The 25871-nt window shown below is 43.1% G+C and overlaps 2 protein-coding genes across 2 annotated transcripts in view; one reads left to right on the top strand and one right to left on the bottom strand.

The window, feature by feature from the left end:
- Positions 1–25871, bottom strand: part of sorcs2 (sortilin-related VPS10 domain containing receptor 2) — a 1194681-nt gene that overhangs the window by 748028 nt on the left and 420782 nt on the right. The window lies entirely within an intron of this gene.
- The window catches only part of LOC144459905 (uncharacterized), a 39481-nt gene that overhangs the window by 4170 nt on the left and 9440 nt on the right, over positions 1–25871 (top strand). The window contains exon 2 of the mRNA XM_078164709.1: positions 14367–14621. Within this exon, the coding sequence (XP_078020835.1) occupies positions 14367–14621 (255 nt within the window). The remainder of the gene's footprint in view (positions 1–14366; positions 14622–25871) is intronic.

The raw sequence follows: 25871 nt of genomic DNA, 5'->3' as shown, positions 1-25871 counted from the left end.
AGGGAAGTTCAGTCAGTCAGTCAGCGTGCAGGTGCAGGAAAAGTGTTGAGAGCGGCTGCAGCTCATTAAATGCAGCGGCGCAGCGCTACATGATGCGCAATGGTTGCTCTCCCCCACGCTGACATTGAAGCCTGTCTGTCTGGTAATATTATTTTGGGACATGAATGATTGGTTGACTTTAAGTGATTAAAGATACTGTATTTGAGCCAGGGAAGCCAGACTGCTGAGGTGCACAGGGGGAGCATCATTTTTTCCCCCATCCATTAAAAAAAACAACTCGGGTTCAGTCGGGCTCAGACCCAGTGATGTACGTGATGATGTCGGGCCGGGCCGGTTTCGGGCTTCAAGTCCCTCGGGTCATTTCGGTTTCGGGTTGAATTTTTGGGCCCGTTGAGAACTCTAGTCCAAGTAGGCCTACAGGTTCCTTGATGCAGCGGGGAGCAATTAAGGTGCGACACACAACAAACAGAGCGGTCTGCTTCTGAGATTTAGTCGCCAAATGGAAAATCTATCTGCATTTAGTGCTTGGCGGGTGTTAATTTTCAGCCCTGTCCCCAGTTAAAGAAAGAGTGAAAGTAAAGCAAGGTGGCACTTGCCTGGGTCCTCCTTCTAATTTAAGCTTCAACAAAAAACACCCATTGCAGCTACTCACAGTTAAGACCAAGGGTAAAATACACTTAGTAAATGTATTAATTTCCAAACAGGTGTATTAGTTGCTTGCTTTAATCACTGCAATTATAAAGCAGAGCATTGGTTTAATTAGCAGTGTTATTTTGCCAGCGGTAATATTAAGCTATTAGTGTAATAAATCAGTGACATTATGACAAACTTACACAATGGATGTAGGTGAAGACATGATCAACTTAGTCCCCACCACCGTGGCTGTAAGCTAGATCATGGATTTAATTAGCAGGTATATTTTGTCAGCGGTATCATTATTAGTGTAAGCTAAAATGGCTTACTGACACACTTCAGATTGCAATTGCAGAGTGGTGGCTGTCCTGTAAAATTAGGTCTCTGCTTGTGCTTGTTGCCTCCAAGAAAGTTAAGTAGATTTCAGTTATAATGTTAGTATATCTAGCATTCAGCAGCAAAAGCGAACTGCAGTCAATTAACTGCAGCCAGCCCGTTATGGACAACAGGCTTCTTGACTCTACAGAGCCAAGTCCTTCCATGCGGCAGGGAATAAAAGCATTCATTCTGAAAGTTACATCACTGATGCTTGAAATGTTTGAGTGATGTTGAATTTACTGTTGCTAGGGACAGGGAGTCCTTGCTCAGGCTGTGTAGATGAAGAGATGCTTGACTCTCTGCAAAGTCCTGAAGCCCTGCCCCTGCTGCTGCACAGGGCAACAGAGCACTGTTCACTTGTTTATTCAGAGTTTAATAATGTTGAACCTGTCACTTTTCAAAATTGCAACAAATTCAACATGACATATCTTTAGGTCTCCATCAATGCACCCACTAAGTGAATACACAGTTCTCAAGATGTGCAAAAGACATGCATCCATACATCCCAACATCCAAACATACATCCATTCATCCAAACATATATCCATACATCCAAACATACATCCATTAATCCAAACATACATCCACAAATCCAAACATACATCCATAAATCCAAACGTACATCCATACAACCACACATACATCCATACATCCAGACACACATCTATAAATCCAAACATACATACATGTATATCTATATACAGAGATTCCCTGCTTTATAGTTAGATACACAAAGGCTTAAACAAGTTGCCACAGAATAGGCCACACAGCTGAAATAATAACAGTGGAAGGAATAAACCATTAAAATAGTGATGTATAAAAGAAGAGCGAATTAATGAAAGGCAGAAAAGGGTGAATAACGGTGGACATGGAAATGTCTGTAAAAATGGATGTGACAGAGACAGATACTGTGGGTGAAATTGTATTTTCCTCGATGCACTTGAGAAAACAGAAAGTGGAAGCACTTTAGGGCAGTGACTAGTGGTGAATCAGATTTAATGTCCTAATATGTCAAGGTTGCTCTAGCACCTGACGTCTCAGGGTACACAAATCCAGAGTGTCCAGGAGATGCGTGACAAGACTGAATACTAAAATATAGAGAGGGTGGTAATGAGAATGAATACAAGGAACAGGTTTGTAATGAATTTCTTATAAATCCACCTAAAGGTCTTCCATACATTAACTGGTGATGTGTTATGATTATGACGTGACAGACAAAAGTGTATCCTTAAAGGCACGTCAGTCCTCACTGTGCATGCATGTCAAGAGGCATCTGCTGTCAATAACCAAGCTAACACTCTGAAATGAGCTCAAACAAAGGTAATGACTGAGCAAAGCAGAGGTGCGGTTTGTTAAAGACAAGCCAGGAGACATATGCAGTAGCTGGGTGTACCTTGACATGCTGAAGGTATAATTTCTGCAGCAAGCGGACTGCTGTAGGAGACAGATGCTGTCAGTCTGAGTAAGGCCTGAACAGCCAGACGGCCAGACTGTTAACTTTGACAAGGCTCATCAGTGATTAGCGTCCATACAGATATCCCAGGGAGCCCAACTAGCAATTGAGGGGCAGTCGGGAAGGAAGCAAGAGCACCCCAACAAGGCAGAGAATTGAGCCGTATCTGCCTGTGGTGAATGTGTCAGTGCTATTGATCATCTGTACAGTGTGCTGCACTGCCACAGAAAGTTGAGAAAATCTGCAATGCATTACAATGCAGCTGCTTCGCAGACATGAGTGTTTAAGTATGAGGCAAATTTGTTTCCTTGCCAGGGCCTCACCTTCTGGAGTTTTAGCAGCATCCCAAAAGAATTTGTGCCAAATGTTGTCCAGAGCGAGTTAAAACTTTGGTCATGAGCAATCATAATGATCTAAACTTTCCTATCTTTCTCATCTTTGAAAGAGCATGGTGTCACCAGGAGATGGAAGCTTGATTGATTGTAGCAAAGATACTTGCCATGACGAGCGCTACTGAAAGAGGGCTGCTATCACCATTAAAAAGCTGATTTACAGAGATTACAGTTTTTTACAGTTGTTCACGCACTAAAATGAAAATTTTCACACAGTTAACAGCTCTTTACACTCAAGAAGCAAAACACCTGTCCATAGTTGCACAACAATAAGCACAGACTCAGCTTCACACTTTTTGCAAAACATTACACACAGTGATTTGCAAAACTCTACACGCATTATCACACCTTAGACACAGATAAGGATTGTGAGGTTACTTCCTTCTCATTACAAAGCCCCGGCTTGCCAACGACCACACTAATGAACAAAGTGGATAATCACATCCACCTGGTGTGGAAGCACACAGGTGCTTAACTGAAAATGCAGCACTCAGGTAGGTGCTATAAAAGGCAGCAGGTGAGTTCACCTGTCTTCAACAAAAATGGAAAGAGTCAGAAGAAGAAGAGGAGTGAGAATGAGAGGGGGAGCTCAAAGAGAAGAAGGAGGTAGAGGAAGAGGAAGAGGAGAAGAAGAAGGAGGTAGAGGAAGAGGCCTAGGTAGAGGAAGAGGTAGAGAGGGACCTGAAGAAGTTATAGAACCTGAACAGAGAAGACGAGGACCAAATTTAACTCAAGAAATCCGTGCAACACTTACTGACCACGTTATCAACCATGGACTGACACTGAGAGAAGCTGGACTAAGAGTCCAGCCAAATCTCAGCAGAAATACTGTAGCAACAGTAATTCGTACATTTCGTCGAGAAAACAGGTAAACTAACCGCACAGTACATTGAAACTGCAGCTTACTGTACTTGTCATCACTTTTGATATCCTTTCCTGTGACATGTGTTTTTTGTCTACATAGGATTGAGAGTCGAGGACACCAAGGTGGAAGGCGCCCCATGTTCACTTGGGCACAAGAGACAGCCATTGTAAACAGGCTGAGAGAAATCCAAGCCAATGTCATCAATGATCACAATATTTTCAATAACATCCATGAAGTCTCTCTGTCAACATTGGGTCGAATCCTCAAAATAAATCAAGTACACATGAAGCAACTGTATCGAGTACCATTTGACAGAAATTCAGATAGAGTGAAATGTCTGCGTAATGAGTATGTGGAGGTATGTATTGTTCACCTTACTATGGTGTGGTATTGTGCACTGCACACAACCTTTTTGCATGAAAAATTACTGTGCTAGATATTGAACGGCGTCCTATTGTCTTTTACTGTGTTTCAGAGAGTCTTGCAAATGGATGCTGAAGAAATCCAACATGAATTTATATATGTTGATGAGGCTGGATTTAACCTTGCAAAAACTAGAAGAAGAGGGAGAAATGTAATTGGACACAGGGCAATTACCAATGTGCCAGGGCAGCGAGGGGGTAACATCACCCTTTGCGCTGCCATTACCCAAAATGGGGTCCTCCACCGCCATGCGAATCTGGGACCTTATAACACCAATCTAATACTTGCATTTCTTGACAGATTACACGACATCGTCACAGCATTAAACCAAGTGGACCACATGCAGTACATTGTCGTTTGGGACAATGTATCTTTCCATCGATCTGCTCTGGTCCACAATTGGTTCCATGAGCACCCTGAATTTGCAGTCTTATACCTTCCACCATACTCCCCCTTCCTAAACCCAATAGAGAGGCGGTGGAAGGTATACGACCTTCGGCCCTACGACCGTTTGCCCGTCATTCAGGCCATGAGGCAGGCCTGTGATCTTATTGAAGCAGCTTCTGTGCAGGGGTGGATTCGTCACACAAGGCGATTCTTCCAACGGTGCTTTGCCAGTGAAGACATAGCCTGTGATGTGGATGAAATCCTATGGCCTGATCCAGCCAGACGGAGAGATAATGATTAGTTACAGTATTGTTCATGTTCTTGTTCTTGTTCTTGTTGCTTTAGTTTTTCTTCAGAGTTGCTGTAAGTGTAGGTACTTCATACAGTAATTTTTATTTGTCTACAGATTTTTATTTGTCTACACTTTACAGTAGTAAGAAAAACTACTATTTTGTTCTGATTTTCATTGTTGATTGATCTGTTACTGTAACTGAGTATGGTAAGAAATAAATATTTTCAGTCTGCAGCAGCAGTCTGCAATCAGTGTTGTGTTTGTTTGTTGTATTTGTGTACTTTCTCTGTATACCTCAAAGTAATCATGAAGAATGTTGTGGGTTTGAGATTATCTTTTTGTCATCTAAATTATCCCTTATATAAAAATGTCTAGCAAAAAAGTCTAGCACTAGACCAGCTATTTCCTAAAATAGTGTGTAGTGTGTAACTGACTGCAATAGTGTCTGATCATTTGAAGACTGTGTTAGTGAGATGAAAACAAAACAGCATTTTTATAAATATGTGTATATGTTTTGACTGAAGTGTATATGTTTTGACTGAAGTGTGTCATTTTGCAAACAATCTAGGAGTTATGCAAATTGAGTGTGGTGTTTGGATAATTGTGTGAATATTTTGAAAAAAGGAGCCCTGTTTTCAAAATTGCGTGTAAACAATTGAGAAAAACTGTAACAGCAAGCCATCAGAAATACCACCTGAAAGATTAAGTTTTCAACATGTGCAATCACATTTTATGCTTTAAAATAAGAGTTCAGAAATATAGTTCCATGACACAGCTCTATGATGCTCACACATACAAGGTATGAAACTAAAAAAAGAAAGTAGGGTGATCAATGCTGACCTGTATCTGGTCCACATCTCCCTTTAAAAATGACCATTCAGCTTGACTGCAGCTGGTGTTTGTTTTGTTTTTGTTTTTCAGATAAGGCAACACCTCAGTGCAATCTATCTGTTTATTTTCCCTACTTTTTACAGCAGTGCAATAGGTCTGGATGATAAAGCTCAGGGAGTCTCAGGTGTGCTGTGGACAAAGACTTAATGACCATCTTCTTTGGTCAGATTGTGTCAAGTCTGGCTTCATTGTCTACAGGATAGAATGTAGAATTATATAGTTTTTCTTAGAGAGACCCCACAAGTTGCCAACAGAGAATCTGCAGAATTGTGAGGCAACCTTTGAAAAACCATTTAAGAATGCCCGTGGAAATGTTAACCATGCTGCCATGATGCCTGTGCCATTCTTTCAAGACATTTGTGGCTCCTGTGGTGATCTAGCTGTGACAGCCATAAAGTCAGACAAACAGATTTTAAGACTCAGTCTTAAGTGTGAATGCTCCTCAACTGTGAGTGCCTCCAGAAAGTGGCCACTACGCAGAGTTCACAGAAGAAGTGTGAACCTGTGTCCATAGGGGAAGCAAACGGATGACTGCTGGACATCGCTTGGCCTTGGGGTGACAGTAACAAAGGTGTCAACCACACTGGTCAAAACTTATAAGAGGGTAAACAAGTGGCAGTGACTACAGAAAGGTGTTTCGATTGACAGGCTGAATGTCTGTGAAATGTATGCTTCACATATAACTTTGCCCTGGCAGCACAGATTTAAGGTGGATACTAAAGATTAGTGTCATCAATTCAGTATCAAATCAAATGTCTTTCCTTCTTTTCCTGAGATAGGACACTGAAAAATGGCTATAAAAGTGTTTTATGCAAAGATGATGTGTTTTAAAAGTGTTTTATGCAAAGCTGATGTCAGAGTGCAGTTGACCTTTCGCCTTTTGGATAAACAATGTCATCACTTCATCATTTTATCCTACTAGAAATTTGTGTGAAGCATTGTCATAATTGACCTTTGACCTCTGACTGTTGACCACCAAGTTTTAATTAGTTTGTTGTTGAGTCAAAGTGAATATTTGTGCCAAATTTGAAGTATTCTCCTGAAGGTGTTCTTGAGATATCATGTTCAAAAGAAGAGAGAGGGAGAAAAGGTAACAGTAACCTTGACCTTTGACCTGTCACCACCCAAATCTAATCAGTTCACAAATGGATGTTTTTGCAGAATTTAAAGAAATTCCCTCGAGGCATTCCTGAGATATCCCATTCACGAGAATGAGACGGATGCAAGGTCACATTGACTCTGACTTTAAAACTGTTCACAGACCTCATTGTGTGTTTTCATTAGAACCACCTCCTACCAAGGAAACAGTCCAAATGAAAACTTGGATTATCCAAAGTAACAAGAACTACGTTTTTGGAAAGAGATACAGCTGCTGATGTATTTCAATGTAATCAGTCAACTTGGAGAGCATTGCAATTGGAAGCCAGTCGAGGACTGGGTCACAGTGGCATTAAGCTAAGCAAGGTAGCCCAGATGTCCTTTCCATGGCAATGTTCTCCATCTCTTCCTATGGGATCCCGAGACATTCTCACACCAGGTGACATATTAGTCCCTTCAGCCTGTTTAAAGCTAACCCCTGGTCTCCTTCCAGCTGGATATGTCTACAAAACCTTTTAAGGTAAGTGTGCAGAGGGCACCCGAATCAGATGAATGAACAACCTTAAATGGTGATTTGAAGCAGTAATTCTACTCAGAGCTGTTTGTCAGCTTGTCTCCACTATTTCATTGTTTTGACATGACACGAGAACTAGGGTTAGTGAGAGAATATGTTTTTGGCCATTTATGTGAACTGATGTTTGGACAACTTTTCCTCTCCAGTGCAGTGCTGTGAATATCAGTCCACAAATTACTCATTAGCATTCCTCCTCTTTTCATTTTTTCAGCCCTCATTCCTGAACAACAATTCAGCATATTTTGGGTTTTCAGTCTTGCCTCTGTTCTTGGCATCATTTTATCAATGAACCATTTGCAGTGGCAGAGGGCTTTTAAGGCACTGTAAAGTGTAAGTCAGCAGAGAGTATTTGGAAGATGATGCACTGTATTGTCTTATACTGTAAAGCGTAGGAGTAGACACTTAGTAACTGATCAGAGCTGACAGTCATAGACACTGTTACAATCAGGGTCCATTCTGCAACAGATTTGCTTATGCTGCAATTGCTCATACTGTATGATGGGGGTCAATTAGCTCATTTGCATTACTATCAAAATACCTGGCAGCAGAGGGTGAGAAGATGTGGGGTACATTTTTGTTCAGCCTCCTCAATCAATTCAATCAGTCAATTTTATTTATAAAGCCCAATATTACAAATATTAATTTCCCTCAGAGGGCTTTACAGCATATGACATCCCTCTGTCTTTTGGACCCTCACAGCCAATAAGGAAAAACCTCTTCCAGGACAGACAGATGTGCAATAGATGTCGTACAGAACAGATCAACATGATAAATGAACAGTAATCCATATGTCACTAATGCCTTATCCTATACTGCAACTAGTCTGAGCAGGCAGTTAGCCAGGATACAGTGATTCATGTTTGGTAAGGGCACTTCACTGTAGCGGATAGTCTCTTGAAGTGCACAAAACCACTGGAGCATAGTTATCAGAAGCAGATTGCCATTGCCATTTGAGAAGCTGCTTGTGGAAGTTCCCTGATAGTTCTTATCTGCATCTGTTTTCCTGTTGGCATAATATTATGCATTAATGAATCCACAGAAAGAAAAAAAGATCAGATAAGGTACAATAATTCACCACCATCAGAAAGTTTTCAATGCGGTAGCTTTCCTGAGAGGTCATTGTGGTATTTTACCACTGACCTATTCTCTCTGAGGCTCTGCACTGAGTCACTGGCCCCATTCTGTTATTCTGATGACATATTTTTGGATTACTTTGACAAGAACCACTGAATAAAAGTGTAATAAAAAGAAATATGGAGGTTGCCTTGACCTCCAGGTCTCCCTCTATGGACCAGTCAGCCACCTTCTACCAACACAGGCTATGTTCACATTTGCTAAAAGCTATTTAGCTCTGTCCCTGTAATGTGCTCATTTATCTGTGCTCAACACCTTTTTTTTACAGTCCATCAGAGAAAAGATGCTTGGTAAATTATCCCCCTGTAGAAAAGTGCTGGAACAGTGCAGCTCTCTTTTAAATTGTTTCAAATTAGAGACAGATGTCACAAAATACAAGTTTCATATGCCTATAGAGAGTAGTCAATGACATCATGGCACATTGCACCCTGGGTAGTAGCATCATACTTTAGGACATGCTTTCTCAATGGAGACACAAAACAAGAATGGACCGGTCAAAGAGCAAATGCAACATTCCCTATGAGAGAAGCGAACAAGGAAGCAAAGGAATGCTATTTTGCAAAATTAAAAGTACGAAGAAGTGATGCAGTCAGGTGGTTTGGGTAAGCTAACAGCATTCAAGTTGGCTATAAAATGACAAAACAGTGTTTCAAAGTTTCAGAGACATTAGTCCAACTTCAACCTTCTCTGCCCCCCTCTCTCTGTGTTTATCATCAGAGCTGCTGCTCTCAGGCTTTCCATTATTCAACTTTTGACCAGGGAAATCTGTCGATGTCCAACATATTTAAATCTCTTAGGTCATAAGGTTCAGTAATAATATTTCCCTCTAAGAGTATGTAGGCCTAACAGCAAGCAAGTGCCTCTATGTCCACTCTGAATCCGTTAAATATGCACTTCTGTAATGTCATGTAAACAGACCACATAACTTATCAGCTGTGTGCTCATGTAAACAAACCTCTGAACCTGTCAGCTATGTGTTCATGTTAACAAACCACATAGGATATCAGCTGTGCACTCGAGACCATACTTAAGACGTAACCACTTAAAAGATGGGTAAGTACTGACTGTCTTCCTATGTTTATACTTTTTAAACAGAAAACACACATTTGCAAGGCCTACAGCCTCTTGGGCATCACTGGAGCATTAAAAAGGAAAGCCATCAGCAGAGCCTCAGAAGCCGCAGAGAAGGCCTCAAGATGGCTGTGGATTATTAGGGACAAGAAGGGGGCTGATACTTCTCGGACACAGGCCGGGAATAGATCACTCCCGGTCGGGTTGCCTGAGTGAGGGGGTCTGAAGTTGAAAGACCAAAAACCCCCTATGATCCCAGGTACTTCACTGATGATGTGTCCAAGTGCATCAAAAGATGTATGTATCAACCTTACAACCTGGCTTAGCCAGTGAATTTCAGGAACAGGCTGGTTGACTACCACAGAGTGGCGACAGCTGGAGGGACAGCAGACAGCTCGGAAAGACAGCGCTGGGGTGGGAAGGGCCAGCAAACCGTCCCACATCTTCTGTGAGGAATAACCTAAACCTGCTACAAATAGTCCTGAAGGAACATCCCCCAGGGGAGCCTGAGAGAGGGAGAATGAGCACCATGAATGGACGGACGACCTGGTAACAACCCATGTAATCTGACAAATGACGATGAATTCATCTTGTGTATGCAGCAAGATCTGCAAAAATCGATGAGGCCTGAAGATCCACCAGGCCAAGATGAAATGTCTGGTGAAAGTGCAACCAGAGCAACGCACAAGGGCTAACTTCGGTGAGACGCAGGAGGAGCCGGGCCAGGAGTCACCCCACAGATCCCAGAACCTCCAAGCTCTGGAAACACAAGTACGAGACATTCCAAAACATCAACTGTGGATTTAGAGGCCTCCAGCCAGAAGAGGGAATGAATGGTGCCAATTCAACAATAATGTGGATGGTATTCTGGAAGCCACCATGAAGGGTGGGGCAGACAGAAAACTCCAAACAATAGCAATCATCATTGTTAGCATTGCCACCGAAAGATTCGATACAGAAGAGAAGGGATGCACCAAAAGCCAGTACTCCAAGAATCGCAGGGCAAACAAGATCACGCAGATGAGATAGGAAATGCAACTCTTGAGGAAGTGGTTCAAGCGGGCAAGCGAAGACGTGAAGCCTGGACCAGCAGAACTATGCAACATCCTGAGGACGAAACGACTGCTAGGCCAGAAGCACAGCAGCCACCTCACATGCTCAAAAGAGGACATAGAAAACCATCTTCATCTCACATCTCACCTACAGTGATGCAGCACGGGAGGAAGACCTAGCAGAATACAGCGCCCTGATCAACCCACCAGCACCAACCACTGACTTTGACACCAAGGACCCCAGTTGGAAGAAAATCCAATCTGTGATTAAGGCTGTTAGAATTTGCTCAGTGCGGGGTCCCAATGATGTGTACAAGAGGTGACCCAAGCTCACACACCACCTGTGGAAGATACTGAGGGCGATCTGGAGGAGGGAAAGGTAGCGCAACAGTGGAGATTTGCAAAAGGAGTGGGGGTACCAAAGGAAGAGAAGTCAACCAGCATCGAGCAGTTTAGGACCATCTCCCTGCTCAATGTCGAGGTAGAGATATTTTGCAGTATCGTCTCCCGCCGGCTGGGGAGCTCCTGAAGAACAAATACATGGACACCTCAGTGCAGAAGGGAGGAGTCCCGGGGGTCCCAGCCTGCCTGGAACACAGTGGAGTGGTGACACAGCTGATCAGGGAGGCTCGAGAAGGGAAAGGAGATCTGGCCGTACTATGGCTTGACCTAGCCAATGTGTACGGCTCCATACCACACAAGCTAGTGGAGGCAGCAACCACATCATGGATTATTACAACAACTTTAATCTGAGGTTCACTTCTGGGACAGTAACATCTGACCAGCATTGGCTCGAGAAAGGGATTATCACTGGATGTACACTTTCAGTGACCCTATTCGCTCTGGCCATAAATATGCTGGTCAAGTCAGTTGAAACAGAGTGTAGAAACCAGGTCCGGAGTCTGGCAACCCCCATCAGAGCCTTTATGGATGATCTGACAGTGACAACAACGTCAGTCCAGGGTAGCAGATGGATCCTCCAAGGCTTAGAGAAGCTAATCACGTGGGCTCAGATGCGCTTCAAACCAGAAAAATCGAGGTCCTTGGTTCTGAGAAGAGGGAAGGTGACAGACCAGTTTCACTTCTCCTTTGCAGGAACCCAAATCCCTCAGTCACAGAGAAACCTGTGAAGAGCCACGGGAAAGTCTTTGACTGCACCCTAAAGGACGTGGCTTCCATCAGAGCAGCAAACCAAGAACTGGAGCGATGGCTGGCAGCTACACACAAATCAGGCCTACCAGGAAAATTCAAAGCCTGGATTTACCAGCATGGCATCCTTCCTAGGAGATTGTGGCCACTACTGGTATATGAATTTGTACTTTCCACAGTGGAAGGGTTTGAGAGGAGGGTTAGCAGCCACCTAGGAAGGTGATTGGGATTGCCCAAAAGCCTGAATAGCATTGCCCTCTACAGCAATTGGAGTTCATGGTCAGGCAAATGAGGGAGGTGCTCCAGTACAAGGAATCCAGCAATCCAAATGTTTCCCAAGCTGGCATTGAGATGAGGACTGGGAGGAAGTGGAGGGCACAGGAGGCAGTGGGGCAGGCAAAGTCAAGGCTTCGTCACAGAGCTCTGGTGGGATCTGTGGCAACTAGCCGTGCAGAATTGGGTAGCATTCCAACAACCAGTTACAGCAATCTAATAGGCAAGGAGAGGTGGGACCTGGTCCAGAAGGAGGTGTGAGTAGGGTCGGGGAGGAGCGTGCAAGCCAGATGGTGGGACTGAGGCAACAGGGAGCATGGACTAGATGGGAACAAGCATTGGACAGAAAGACCTCTTGGGTCAAGTTGTGGAAGGCTGAACCTTACCGCATCAAGTTCCTCATCCAGTCAGTTAACGACATCCTGCCCAGCCCATCTAATCTTTTCTGTTGGGACAAGACAGAAACAGAAAACATGTGCCTTGTGCCAAGGAAGAGGAACTCTGGAGCACATTCTCAGCAGCTGTCCCAAAGCACTTGGTGAAGGCCGCTACTGCTGGCACCATGACCAAGTGTGAGGGTGGTTGCTGAATCCATCTGCAGCGCCATCGACCAGAGCAAGCACCTCTGACCATCAAGATGCCAGATTACATCCATGCAAGCAGGAGAACCTCCCAATCCCAAAGCAAAAGCCCAAGCAGGCCTCCTGGGGACAGCGCGTGACTGGCAGATGAGGATGGACCTGGGGAAACAACTCAGGTTCCTGGAAACCATCACAGAGAAAAGCCTCGGACCAGACATCATGCTGTTCTCTGAAACATCCAAATAGGTGGTCATGCTTGAGCTTACAGTGCCCTGAAAGGAGAGGATGGAGGAGGCTAGCGGAGGGATGAAGGAGAAGTATGCAGAGCTGGTGGAGAATTGCCGTAGTCGGGGGTGGCGTGCACGGTGCATGCCCATTGAAGTGGGGAGCAGGGGCTTTGCGGGAAGATCATTACGCAAGGCCTACAGCCTCTTGGCTATCACAGCAGTGTGCAAAAGGAAAGCCATCAGCAGAGCCTCAGAAGCTGCAGAGAAGGCCTCAAGATGGCTGTGGATTATCAGGGACAAGCAGTGGGCTACTGCTTCTTGGACACAGGCCGGGCATTGATCACTCCTGGTCCGGTCGCCTTGATGAGGGGTCTAAAGTTGAAAGACCCGAAACCCCCTATGATCCCAGATACTTCACTAAGGCTGCCTTTACACTACCATGTCTTGATGCCCAATTCCGACTTTTTGCCTATATCCGATTTTTCCTGACTGCTGTTTACATGTTCTGTTCACCTTATTTTTCACGGAAACACGGAGGCAAAACAGAATGCAGCCAGCTTCCGTTTTTTTGTGCGACACTTCCGGTCCAACACTCTTGACCACTGTGTAAATGTCCCACGGTATTTACTACAGTGACATTACTGCGCGCATGGAAATGTTTACATTACTTAAAGCAATTTTAAGGACTAACTTTAAATATTAGAAGTTAATCGTTAAAGAATAAATCACCTGGAAAGCTGGCGCTGCTCTACATAATTTAAAAGGTAACTTAGCCTACACAGAGCGGTGGAAATGTCCGTGCAGCTGCAGATGGGTGCGGCTGGATGATTGATGCGTACATGCTGATTCGGGTGCTATCAGAGCCGATCCATGCATCACTATGGCTTAATAATCAACTCAGTCAATAAAAACAACCCGTTCCATGTTAGGAGTATATGTCGCTGACAGAAAGAAAGAAAGAAAAATTAAAAAAAAGATAGAAAAGCAGCGTACACCTCACATATTTATTTCTCACAGTTGCGCTCACGTTTGGCTGGCATGCAGACGCACCATCTGTGTGTCTGTGTGTCGAGGGTGCGAGCCGCAGCTTCAGCTGCTCGGGTAGAGAGGCTGTGTAGCCCGGTGTGTTTTTCGCTGATTCGGTTCTGCAGGTTCTCTGCTGGTACACTGGAGACAGGGATCAAGCAGTTTGTCTCACTCGGGATAGATCGTGCTTTTTTTGGTTCATAGTTTTTGATTGATGTGCGATTTATTCGGCTTTCCTTCCTTTCCCTCGCTCATGAGCACATCATCAAAATGCACTGTCATCACATTATTCATGACGTACAATGTGGATTGCCAGGAAATATCCGATCTGTCTGTTTAGATTACAGACCAGATTGCAGATATCTGATTCATATCTGATATATTTCCACATATGAAGGAGGCCTGAATCTGATCTGACAATATCTGATATCATGCGTTTTTTTCCTGTTTACACGTTCATGTTACAGATCCGATCTGTGCCACTTGTCCACACCACACTGAGGCCTGCACTGTCTGCTGGAGCAGAGGCCATCCACATCACAGTGGGGCCTGCACTGTCTGCTGGAGCAGAGGCCATCCACATCACAGTGAGGCCTGCACCGTCTGCTGGAGCAGAGGCCATCCACATCACAGTGAGGCCTGCACTGTCTGCTAGGGCAGAGGCCATCCACATCACAGTGAGGCCTGCACTGTCTGCTGGAGCAGAGGCCATCCACATCACAGTGAGGCCTGCACTGTCTGCTGGAGCACTCTCACTACTACTACTCTACTCTCTCTACATTTATAAGTGTTGAGAGTTGTGGAATTATGGCATTTCTATTGACTTTACTTTGTTTATCGACTGTGTGGGACTTGGGGGCAAGTGATCGTTCCTGGGTGAGTACATCTGACAATGTGTTCAACCTGCTGGTCATTTCTCACGGATGCACTTGCACTACAGCCGCTGTGCAACCTGTACAACTACCACTCCATTTGGCACAGGACATGAACTTATCATCTGATCTGCCCATAGACTTACCCCGACTTCAAAGCTTTTTAGCTCTGCATAATCACCTCACGTTCAGTGAGAGATCCTGCTCGGCTTCAGCATGTAATGTTACTAAGCAGAGATTGTTGATTGTCTTATTATTACTTTTATCTGGTAACGTGCAACCTAACCCTGGCCCTGAGCTGCAGTGTATCCAGACACCATCTGATTTTAAATCCTTGTCTGGTCTTAAAATTGTTCATCTTAATGTGCACAGCTTGTTAACTAAGATGGACATGGTCAGGATTTGGGTTAAATCAACAGATGCAGATATTGTTATTATTTCGGAAACTTGGCTGTCCAAATCTATTGCTAATGAAGATATTAACATGGTTGGATACAATGTTTATCGAACAGACAGGCCAAAGAAAGGTGGCGATGTTGCCAAACCTCAAAAGTCCTAAGAAGTCCACCTTGATTGATTTAATTTTGACAAATGTTCCTCATAAATTCTCTTCTCTGGGTGTGTTCTGCAATGACTTAAGCGGTCACTGTGCTGTTGCTGCTATTAGAAGCACTAAGATGCCCAAATCAAAGTCTCGTATCATTTATAAGAGGAACCTTAAACTTTTTAATGGGCAAGCCTATCATCACGATTTGTCTAATTTTGATTGGAAAAAAATAGGTTTGATCCCTGATGTAGAGTTAGCTTGGACATTCTTTAGGGATGGTTTTATGCAAATTGTGAATAAACATGCCCCTATTAGGAGATTTAGGGTAAAGGGGCGAGAAAACCCCTGGTTCTCTCAAGAGCTGGCAGAAAATATTTATGAGCATAACCTGGCTTCGGCCAAGGCAAGGAAAACAGGTTCTCCTAATGATTGGCTTGTTTTCAGACAATTGAGAAACAAATGCTCTTCTTTTATCAAGAAAGCCAAATCTGAATATTATTTGTCTGTCACCACTGAGAACCTAAATGATCCACGGAAATTTTGGAAAGTTATTAATTCTCTTTCTGTGAGTAAAAGCACTCAAGCTCTACCTACATATGTTTTAAAGGATTCTGTCCCTGTCTATGACAAAATGGAGGTATTGAATTGTTTTAACAAGCATTTTATATCTTCCGGTTCTCTATTTGATTCTGTGGGATCTGTCTCTGAGAGACCGCCCACCGACCTTCCAATGTATAGTGGTCAGCCTTTCAACTTTGTACCCTTCTCTGTTCAAGAAGTTCATAAAGCCCTTAAAGATTTAGATCCCAGAAAATCCTCTGGACCTGATTTAATCGATCCTTACTTTTTGAACCTGGCAGCTGATTTTGTAGCAGAGCCTCTTGCATTCCTTTTTAATCTTACAGTGGAGAAGAATTAGATTCCCTCTGTATGGAAATCTGCTTTTGTTCTCCCTTTATTAAAAGGGGGTGACCTAGCGATTTTAACTAATTATAGACCAATATCTAATTTATCAGTGCTGGCCAAAGTTCTTGAAGCTCTTGTGAGTGAGCAAGTTAAGGTGTTTTTACATTCTAACACCATTTTATCGAAATATCAATCAGGCTTCAGGAAAAAGCATAGTACCATTACAGCTGCAATGAAGGTGGTAAATGACATTTCTGTTGCACTTGACAAGAAACAACATTGTGCATCTCTTTTTATTGATTTGTTGAAAGCGTTTGACACAGTTGACCACGATATTTTAAAACTTAGACTCTTGCAATCAGGACTCTCGGAGCAAGCAGTTACTTGGTTCACCAACTATCTCAGTAATAGGACTCAGTGCATTAAATATGATGGGCTGTGTTCTGATATTGTTACTGTCCACAAGAGGGTGCCGCAGGGTTCTGTATTAGGTCCCCTTTTATTCATTATTTATATCAATGATTTGGGTATAAATGTGACAAATGCTAATTTGCATTTCTATGCTGATGACACAATTATTTACTGCTGTGGATCAACTCTTGTTAAGGCCATTGAATCCCTGCAGAAAGCCTTTGTTGCTGTCCAGCACTCATTACTTCAGCTGAAACTTGTTCTTAATGCAGACAAGACTAAGCTTATGCTGTTCTCTAATTCTAGGAAGAGGCCACAAATTATCCCCTCAGTGACCAAGGGAGGGAGGGAAACGAAATAGAGGTGGTTCACGAGTATAAATACCTGGGTGTTTTGATTGATGCCTCCCTCACTTTCAAGCCGCATATAGAGAAATTAGTGAAGAAGCTGAGGATAAAACTGGGTTTTTACTTTCGAAATAAGCTGTTTTTCTTTTAATGCAAAAAAGCGACTTGTTGCTGCTACCTTTTTACCAGTGTTGGATTATGGAGATCTTTTATATATGAATGCGTCTGCTAAATGTCTTCATATGGTTGACACTGTCTACAACGCTTCTCTGAGGTTCATTACTAATTGTAAACCATTGACACACCACTGTGAGTTATACTCTCGGGTTGGATGGGCTGCTCTGGCCACCCGAAGGCTCAGTCAATGGTATACTTTTATATATAAGGCATTACTTGGTCTACTGCCTTCCTACATTTGTTCCTTAATTGCACAGAGAAGTGCTGGTCCGTACTCCTTTCGTTCGCAAGACTACTTGTTGCTTTCTGTTCCATATGCCCGTACTGAATTGGGTAAAAAGGCTTTTGTCTACTCTGCACCTTCAGCATGGAATATGTTGCAAAATGACCGGAAACTAACAGGGTTAATTTCTTTGAGCGCCTTTAAATCCAAACTAAGAATACTTGAGGCCGACTCCACTACATGTACTTGTTTTTCATAATCTGCTTGTAAATTCAATACTATTTGTTTGTGTTTTATCTGTGTAATTTGTAACTGTGCTTCATACTTGCTGCTGCCTATCTTGGCCAGGTCTCCCTTGAAAAAGAGGTTGTTAATCTCAATGGGATCTTCCTGGTTAAATGAAGGTTAATAATAAATAATAATAAACAAATATATAGTTCAAATCCATAGGATTATTAACATATATAGATAGATAGATAGATAGATAGATAGATAGATATTGTAACCTAAACAAGATTATTTACGAAAATATATACAGTCACGGTAAAATGGGGTTATTGCACAAGTTAAATTATTGAACATGTTGACAGTGGGTGAAATAGTCTCAGGGCCACTCAGAGGGAGGAGTTGTACAGTTTGATGGCCACAGGCAGGAATGTTTTCCTGTGGCGCTCAGTGGTACATTTTGGTGGGATGAGTCTCCCACTGAAAGGACTCTTGTGCCTGACCAGCACATGGTAGAGTGGGTGTGAGACATTGTCCAAGATAATTCGTAGCTTAGACAGCATCCTCCTCTCTGACACCACCATCAGGGAGTCACACTCCATTCTAACGACGTCACTGGCCTTGCGGATCAGTTTGTTGAGTCTGTTAGTGTCCGCCACCCTCAGCCTGCTGCCCCAGCACACAACAGCATACAGGATAGCACTGGCCACCACAGACTCAGAAAATCCTGAGCATAGTCCGGCAGATGTTGAAGGACCTCAGTCGCCTCAGAAAATAGAGACGGCTCTGGCCCTTCCTGTAGAGAGTTAGTGTTCTTAGCCCAGTCCAGTTTATTGTCCATATGTACCCCCAGATGGAAACAGGGGTCACTGGTGTCTTGGTCCTCCTCAGATCCAGAGCCAGTTCCTTTGTCTTTGCCACGTTGAGCTGCAGATGGTTCTGCTCACACCATGTGACAAAGTTATCCACAGCAGCCCTGTACTCATCCTCATCACCCTTGGTGATACATCCAACTATGGCAGAGTCATCAGAAAACTGCTGAAGCCCATGGTGTAGAGGGTGAAGAGGAAGGGAGAGAGGACAGTCTCCTGCGGGGCCCCGGTATTGCTGACCACTCTGTCTGACACACAGCGTTGCAAGCTCACATACTGTGGTCTGCCAGTCAAGTAGTCTACAATCCAGGACACCAGGGGGGCATCCACCTGCATTGCTGTTAGTTTGTCACCCAGTAGAGCTGGACGGATGGTGTTGAACACACTGGAGAAGTCAAAAAACATGACTCTCACAGTGCTCGCCAGCTTGTCCAGGTGGGCGTAGATGCGGTTGAGCAGGTAGATGATGGCGTCCTCAACTCCAAGTCAGGGCTGATAGGTGAAGTGGAGGGGGTCCAAAAGTGATTTAAATTTTTATTGAGGATTTGCACATCACAACAATGCCACAATGAAGTCGAGGGACAATTAATCCTTACAGTTTTGTAGTTTTTTAACACAAAAAACAAAAGGGGGTCCAAAAGTGGCTTGACCATGGACCGGAGCTGAGTCTCTCCAGGGTCTTCATGATGTGGGAGGTCAATACCACAAGCTGGCTGGCCTCAGCGTGATCAGCTGATCTCTGGAGTAAACAATGCGGTGATGAAGTTGTTGCGCAATGGTGCCAGGTCCAAATGAAAGAAGTAATAATTCCAGAGTGAAGAAACAGACCACAACTCTCTCAATCAGCATGTTTGGATAGGGTGCAGTTTCAAAATGTCAGTCATAGAATACAAGTACAAGTAGTAACTTAATAAAGCAAAAAAGTTGGAAAACTAAGAAAACAAGCAGGAGCAACTGCAACAGGCTGCACGCACGGGCAGTGCATGCCCACTTAATTACAAGTTGGATATGCACTAAACTGCAAAAACCGCATCATCTAATGGTATTTGGTGTCCACTGTAGCTGCCGTTTCCTACAGTCCCACAATGCTTTGTGTTGCTCACTACATCTCATTTTACGATCCTATTCTCTGTAGTTAGTACCCTGCAAGCAAATCACTGAGTTTCTCTGAAGAGAGGTGCAGGAATGGTTTTGCTAATAACACCCATAAAAAGGATAATGTGAGTACATACAAAACACTGTATTAGAAATAACCACACTCCCTGGATCCCATCAACAAGATTTCATGACTCTCCAATAGGTTAACAAGTCTGAGGAAGAGCCTGTGTGCTTGAAACATCACAAATGACAAAATAAATTAAAGTAATGGGAGCTCTATTTGGTGTGCTGATCATCTTCTTCTTTTTCGTCTTCACTTGAGTTTTTTGATCCAGCGCCCAACTGAAATTTTCTTTGGGATGTGCGTGTTGCCACCTCTTTTTAATGACTCTCCAACTGAGCGTAGTTAGCAAACGTGAAAAAAATCAGAACAGACTAAAGTCCTTGAAGAGAATTCAGTCCTGAATGTGAAAGGAGAGAAATCTGAATATCATAATAATTACCATCATGTTGTCACCATACCTGTCCACCCTGGCCTACTTCTGTCTAACTTCCATGCGTAACCCACCCAAAGTTCTTTACAAGTAGTGAGTATTCCATAAGATGAAGCACAGCTTGGCAACAGCGCTGTTAACCACAACAGCTACAAGAGTCCAAAAATGAAACCCACAATGAAGAAGTTAGAAAGTTAGAAAGTTAAATAGGGATATGCAGAGAGTTGACATGAAAGAATAAATCAAAGCTGCTGTGAGGCCTTTCATGAGCTCTGATAAGCAAGTGGACCAAAACCTTTTGGTAGCTTTACCTTTTGGTCCAATAGTCACTATCCCCACAACTTTTTCAGTTCCCATACACATTTGTTATTTGGATTAGTAGATTTTGTTTAGATCTTGTTTTTGGCCCAGAACACGCTGGAGGGACTACATATCTCGTCTGGGAAAGACGGAGTCCCCTAGAAAGAGCTGGAAAGCATTGCTGGGGAGAGGGACGTCAGGAAAGCTTTGCCTGGCCTGCTACCCCCTTGACCCGGCTTTGGATAAGCGGTTGAAAATGGATGGATGGATAATTTTTGTTTATCTAAGTGATTGTAGAGGACTATAAGTTAACTTTTTTGCACATAGCACTGGTGCTATAGAGGTTGAAAGTTTTATAGAACAGGCCAAAAGAAAGAAGCTTAAAGCCCCTACAAGGAACTTTAATTTTGAGTTGATTTTGGTGACCCCCCGTTGCCGGTTCGATCCCGGGCGTGGGAGCCCTTCTGTGCGGAGTTTGCATGTTCTCCCCGTGTCAGTGTGGGTTCTCTCCGGGTACTCCGGCTTCCTCCCACAGTCCAAAGACATGCAGATTGGGGACTAGGTTAACTGATAACTCTAAATTGCCCATAGGTGTGAATGTGAGCGTGAATGGTTGTCTGTCTCTATGTATCAGCCCTGCGATAGTCTGGCGATCTGTCCAGGGTGTACCCTGCCTCTCGCCCAATGTCAGCTGGGATAGGCTCCAGCCCCCCTACATTTCCCATGAGCTCTAGCGCGTATTGTCGTAAAGACGCTTACCTGGCTTCGCGCATGTGTTTGTTTTGGGGATGAATGAAACAACAAGACGGGAAAACTTTGACCCCGCTCCTATCGGGGATCCCAGCTCACCTCTGCCGCGCCCCAGCTCCACCTCTCCGGCGTAAACGCAGCAGTCAGCTGGTAAGGCTGAAAGCCTGTTTGGCGAGCACTTCCACGGCTTCTTGGACTGAGTATGGAGCGGTGCCTCGCCTCTTTATTTCTCGGCACTCGCTGGACCCTGTCGATGCCTGGCTGGTACCTGTCGTCGGCTTGGATGAGGTGTTCCAGCCCAGCGGCCCCTGCTCTCCTCATCCCCGCTGGCGCGGGGTGAATCTGCGCAACCTGCGGCCTCTGTGTGTGGCTCCCCGGACAGCTAATGCCGTGGACCCGCCGGCTCCTGCCAGGATTGGGCTGGTAAATGCTAGATCGCTAGCGAACAAAACGTTTATCCTGAAGGATTTCCTGACTTCCAGGAGGATTGGATTTTCTCTGTGTGACTGAGACGTGGCTGACTTTTGGTGAGTCCAGTGCTTTCACAGAACTTTTACCCGATGATTGCTGCTATTTTAACTCCCCTAACTAAGAGTCACCAAATGTAAGCAGCTAGGTAAGATGAAGTGTGCCGTCTGAGTGCCATAAATCGCTTCGTCCTGGAAGCGGCCTGCCGCGGACCCGGACACAGTTTCCTAAAGGTATGGATATACACTATATAGAAATAGCTTATCTTCACACCGATGGTCTCATTTGCTGTTGTAGGTCACGCACAGACATCAGCAGAAACGAGAGACTTTTGCATATCCAGTTAAAAGTTCCTTGTAGTGGCTTTAAGCATAAAAAGTATTAAGTAAGTCCATTGCATTTTGAGACTATTAAAATTTTAATTTACAAAGTTATTTTCCATGACCTTTCAAACAGTACTAAAAACATGCAGATATTGTGGAAATATCTATCTATCTATCTATCTATCTATCTATCTATCTATCTATTTTTAATGCACATGGCATAGATGCGGGAGGCAGAGGTGCCGAGTGACCAAAAAACCAGGTCTTATTAGAAGCAATCAATTGATTAAAAAAAAAAAAAAAGGTTAAACATAGTGTTAAAACTACAGTGTTTCCCCTATCATACTGGAATACAGACTACATGTGAAGGACGGAGACAGAAATAGACAAACATTCTCTGGAAGGCATGTCATCTTAGAACAGCTTTGATGGCAGTGTCCATCTTGTTTATAGTGCCCTCCATTGTTGTTATTACTCCTCACTGGTTCCAGTGCACCGCTTGACAATGCTTGACAACAACTTGAAGATGGTATTAGCCCCACCCATGGTGCTGATTGGTTGTTTTTTATTTTAACCCAGATACTGCTTTTTCGTGTCACAATGCCAGACCAGAATCAGTCAACCTGAACTCAGTGGAGTGGGCGGATTCAAAGGTTTGGACCGAGGCAAACAAAGCCAGACCAACTAAATGTCAGGCACATTGGTGCAACTAATGAAAATGTTTAGTTGCCCTTGGCAGAGTTTTGGTTGCACTAGCATTCTGGAGCCCTGTAATACACATTATTATTTTTAATTATTTAATTTTTAATTTAATTTTAATTTTTAATTTTCTATTTTTTTTTTTTAAATTTATTTTAGAATTAATTCATGCACTGCAGATTCTGTCACATCTTCCACAACAAGCCCTCCAAAGTGAGCAACAAAATATGTTGTTTGTCCATGTCTTCCGGAGTGAAACATCCCTACTCCACACAGATGCGGGTATTTTTGAAAATGTTTTTTATTTTACTCTGTCTTTCTCAAAAAAAAAAACAAAAAAACATTCCCATCCACACACAATGTTATAAAAAAAACTCAGTACAGTGGGAGAGTAACTGTACATCTACAGGTAAACATGTAAAAAGACCCATTAGCAAAGTAGAGCCAGCACTGTTATAACCATGTCCACCATTTCCCAAAATGTCACCTCATGTGTGATCCCTCAGCAGAGGTGGGGGGGCTTAAACAAAAGTGTTGCATTGAAATGTTTGTTCAGTGTATATGCCCGAATATTCCTCCGGCAGATGCGGCACAGCATGTCTCAGAAGCATCCCGGGAAAAGATAAAAATACATGCCTTGTCTTTATTTGACAGAGCCGTGGCAAGTTCAAGTTTTCATGCTGACAGGCACTGCATGTAAAAATCTGTGAAAAATGGGAGCACAAACAAGTGTTGCATTAAAAATGTTTCCTCATATGGTCAAGAAGTCAAGTTTCTCCTACAGAAATCTTGCTGTGTAACCTTTCAGGAAAGTGGGTTTCACATTTAAATGATATTAAGAAATTAGGCTCCTTTTGCAAAAAACCCCCCTTACAGTTAAGTGCATTTTAACCCAAAGACTAAAATATGAAAAGATTCCGGAAATGTATACTGTAGTGTAAAGTCCACTTAGTGTTTCCACATATCTCTCCCCCTCTGTTTCTCTGACTGAGATTAAATAAATAAATAAACTTTATTAATCCCCAGAGGGGGAATTGATCTGTCTTCTGATCGGTCTTCCTGCGCTAATGTGGTTAAGCTCTGACTAAACCACTTCTGCTAGCTGGATTCAGCCCTGTGGAGACACCAAAGGCACCATCAAACAGCCCCACCTCCACCCACCCACCCACTTCTTCTCTGTAGCATCCACACTGTGCCCTCCATACACCCATGTCCCAGCTGAATAGAAAGAGGAAGGGCAGCATGTAGGGACTAGGGTTGGGACTCGTTAGGATTTTAACGATTCCGATTCCTTACCGATTCCTTCTTAACGGTGCGATTCCTTACCGATTCCTCTTACCGATTCCTACATTATATTCATTATACTTGCTAATACTTAAACAAGTATATAATAAACACAAATGCAATCATACCAATACAAAAACTTTATTCTAACTGTTGCACAGTACAATTAGATGAAAATACACATTTGTGTGTGGTGTGTATTTCAGATTTAGAGCTTGTATGATCTCCCTGAGAATATATAACAACAAAAAGTGATTCTCTGATTTCTACAGTAACACTATTACCTCAAATTAACCACAGCAATGTAATAAAAAATACTTATATGCATTCATGCTTGGGCGCTGTTATTTACGTGACAACACCTGAACAGAACACACACACACATTGGCTGTTTGTTTCTACCACTCCCCTCGCTGGAAGTCTCGGACCTCCCGCCGGCCGCCCCCGCCTCAAACACGGAGGTCTCCCTCTCCGCTGAGCACCCATGGCGCACACCCAGCCTGTTAAATAGCCTGTAACCATAACAACTGTGTGACACAAACTCAGGGCTTTAGTAATTAAATAATGTCGGGCTCGGCCGGGTTCGGACAGAAATATGCGGCCCGTGCCGCACTCTAATGGAAATGCATGTGACTTTTTTTTTTTTTTACAATCTAGGAACCGTTTGCAGGAACCATTACTCCAAATGTGATGGAACCGGTTCCGGAACCAGAACTTTGGACCCGGTTCCAAAAAAGAACCGGATCCGGATCCCAACCCTAGTAGGGACATTTGTCTAGATGACACCTCCATCAGTACCCTTAGGGACATGCACCCTGGACACCACAATCTTCCAAACCTCACATAAAACATTTGAGTCTAAGTGTGCAGTGGAGTCTGTGAAGTTTAAATTAGATCTTTTATACATAAAGTGAAGAAGAGTGAGCAGAAATGAGCAGATAAAATGGAAGAAATCCAACTGAACTTGGCTGTGAATTCTCAAACAGTCTCTCCTCTCTGCTCTTTCAGTCAATCTATTCTACAAATTACCTCAGCACCCTTTCTACATCGTTTCTCCATAACCATGTTGAGGGGCAGAGGAACAACAGAGGAAGTACAAAGGCATAAGAATGCTCTCCAGCTCAATTGCTTTTACTGGAAATGTTAAAAGATTTGTTTTTTCTTTGTCTCCTCAGGCCTTTGGAAAATACTCATCACTCCCATCCCAAAAAAAAACAATTACTCGTTTCATCTAGGTGATAACAGAGAGGCAAAATGCTCACATATTAGGGGTGTTACCCAGAAATTCACTAAAAGGAACACTATAGAGAATTAAGTTTTCACTGTTTTTGCTTTTTGCTGTTTTTAGCCTTAAAGATGTAAATTATTGGCCCAATAGAAACTACAAGTGGAATTTTATGACTTTCAAGACTAGGATCATGCTTTTATTTATAAATGTTATTTTGATATTTTGTTTGGTAAGATGTGCCTCAAAAAACAGCATTAAACAGTTTTATTGGCCAAGTACGTATACACATATGCTATAAGGAATTTGACTCTGAATTTCATTGTTGTTCTCAATGTCCTTACACAAAAGAGGACAAAACACTAGAATTACTGCCTGGCAGTTGTATGCCTCCAAGTACCAGTCAAGTTTATCTTACAGTTTACATCTCTGTGAAAACATAGATGCTTCACACCAATAGTCCCCCCGACAGCACAGAAGATCATACAAACCAAATATTTTCCTTTTCTGTTTTTGAGATATGACATTGAATAATGGCCAGAAAAGTGTTTTATGCAGAACATTATGATGTCACACTTAAGTTGAACTTTTGGATATAAAATGTGATCACTTCATTATTTTATCCTATTAAAGTCAACAGTCAGTCAACAGTAGAGTTATGTTATGTTTATGTTTATTTTATTTAAGAAGGGACAGTGCACATTAATTAACATGATCACTTAAACCCTTAAGACACCGAACATAACTTACA

This window comes from Epinephelus lanceolatus, chromosome 22 (genome assembly GCF_041903045.1).
Source record: "Epinephelus lanceolatus isolate andai-2023 chromosome 22, ASM4190304v1, whole genome shotgun sequence".
NCBI classification, from domain to species: Eukaryota; Metazoa; Chordata; class Actinopteri; order Perciformes; family Serranidae; genus Epinephelus; species Epinephelus lanceolatus.
Note: the sequence above shows the minus strand (reverse complement) of the source record. Positions and strands in the feature narration are given on the sequence as shown.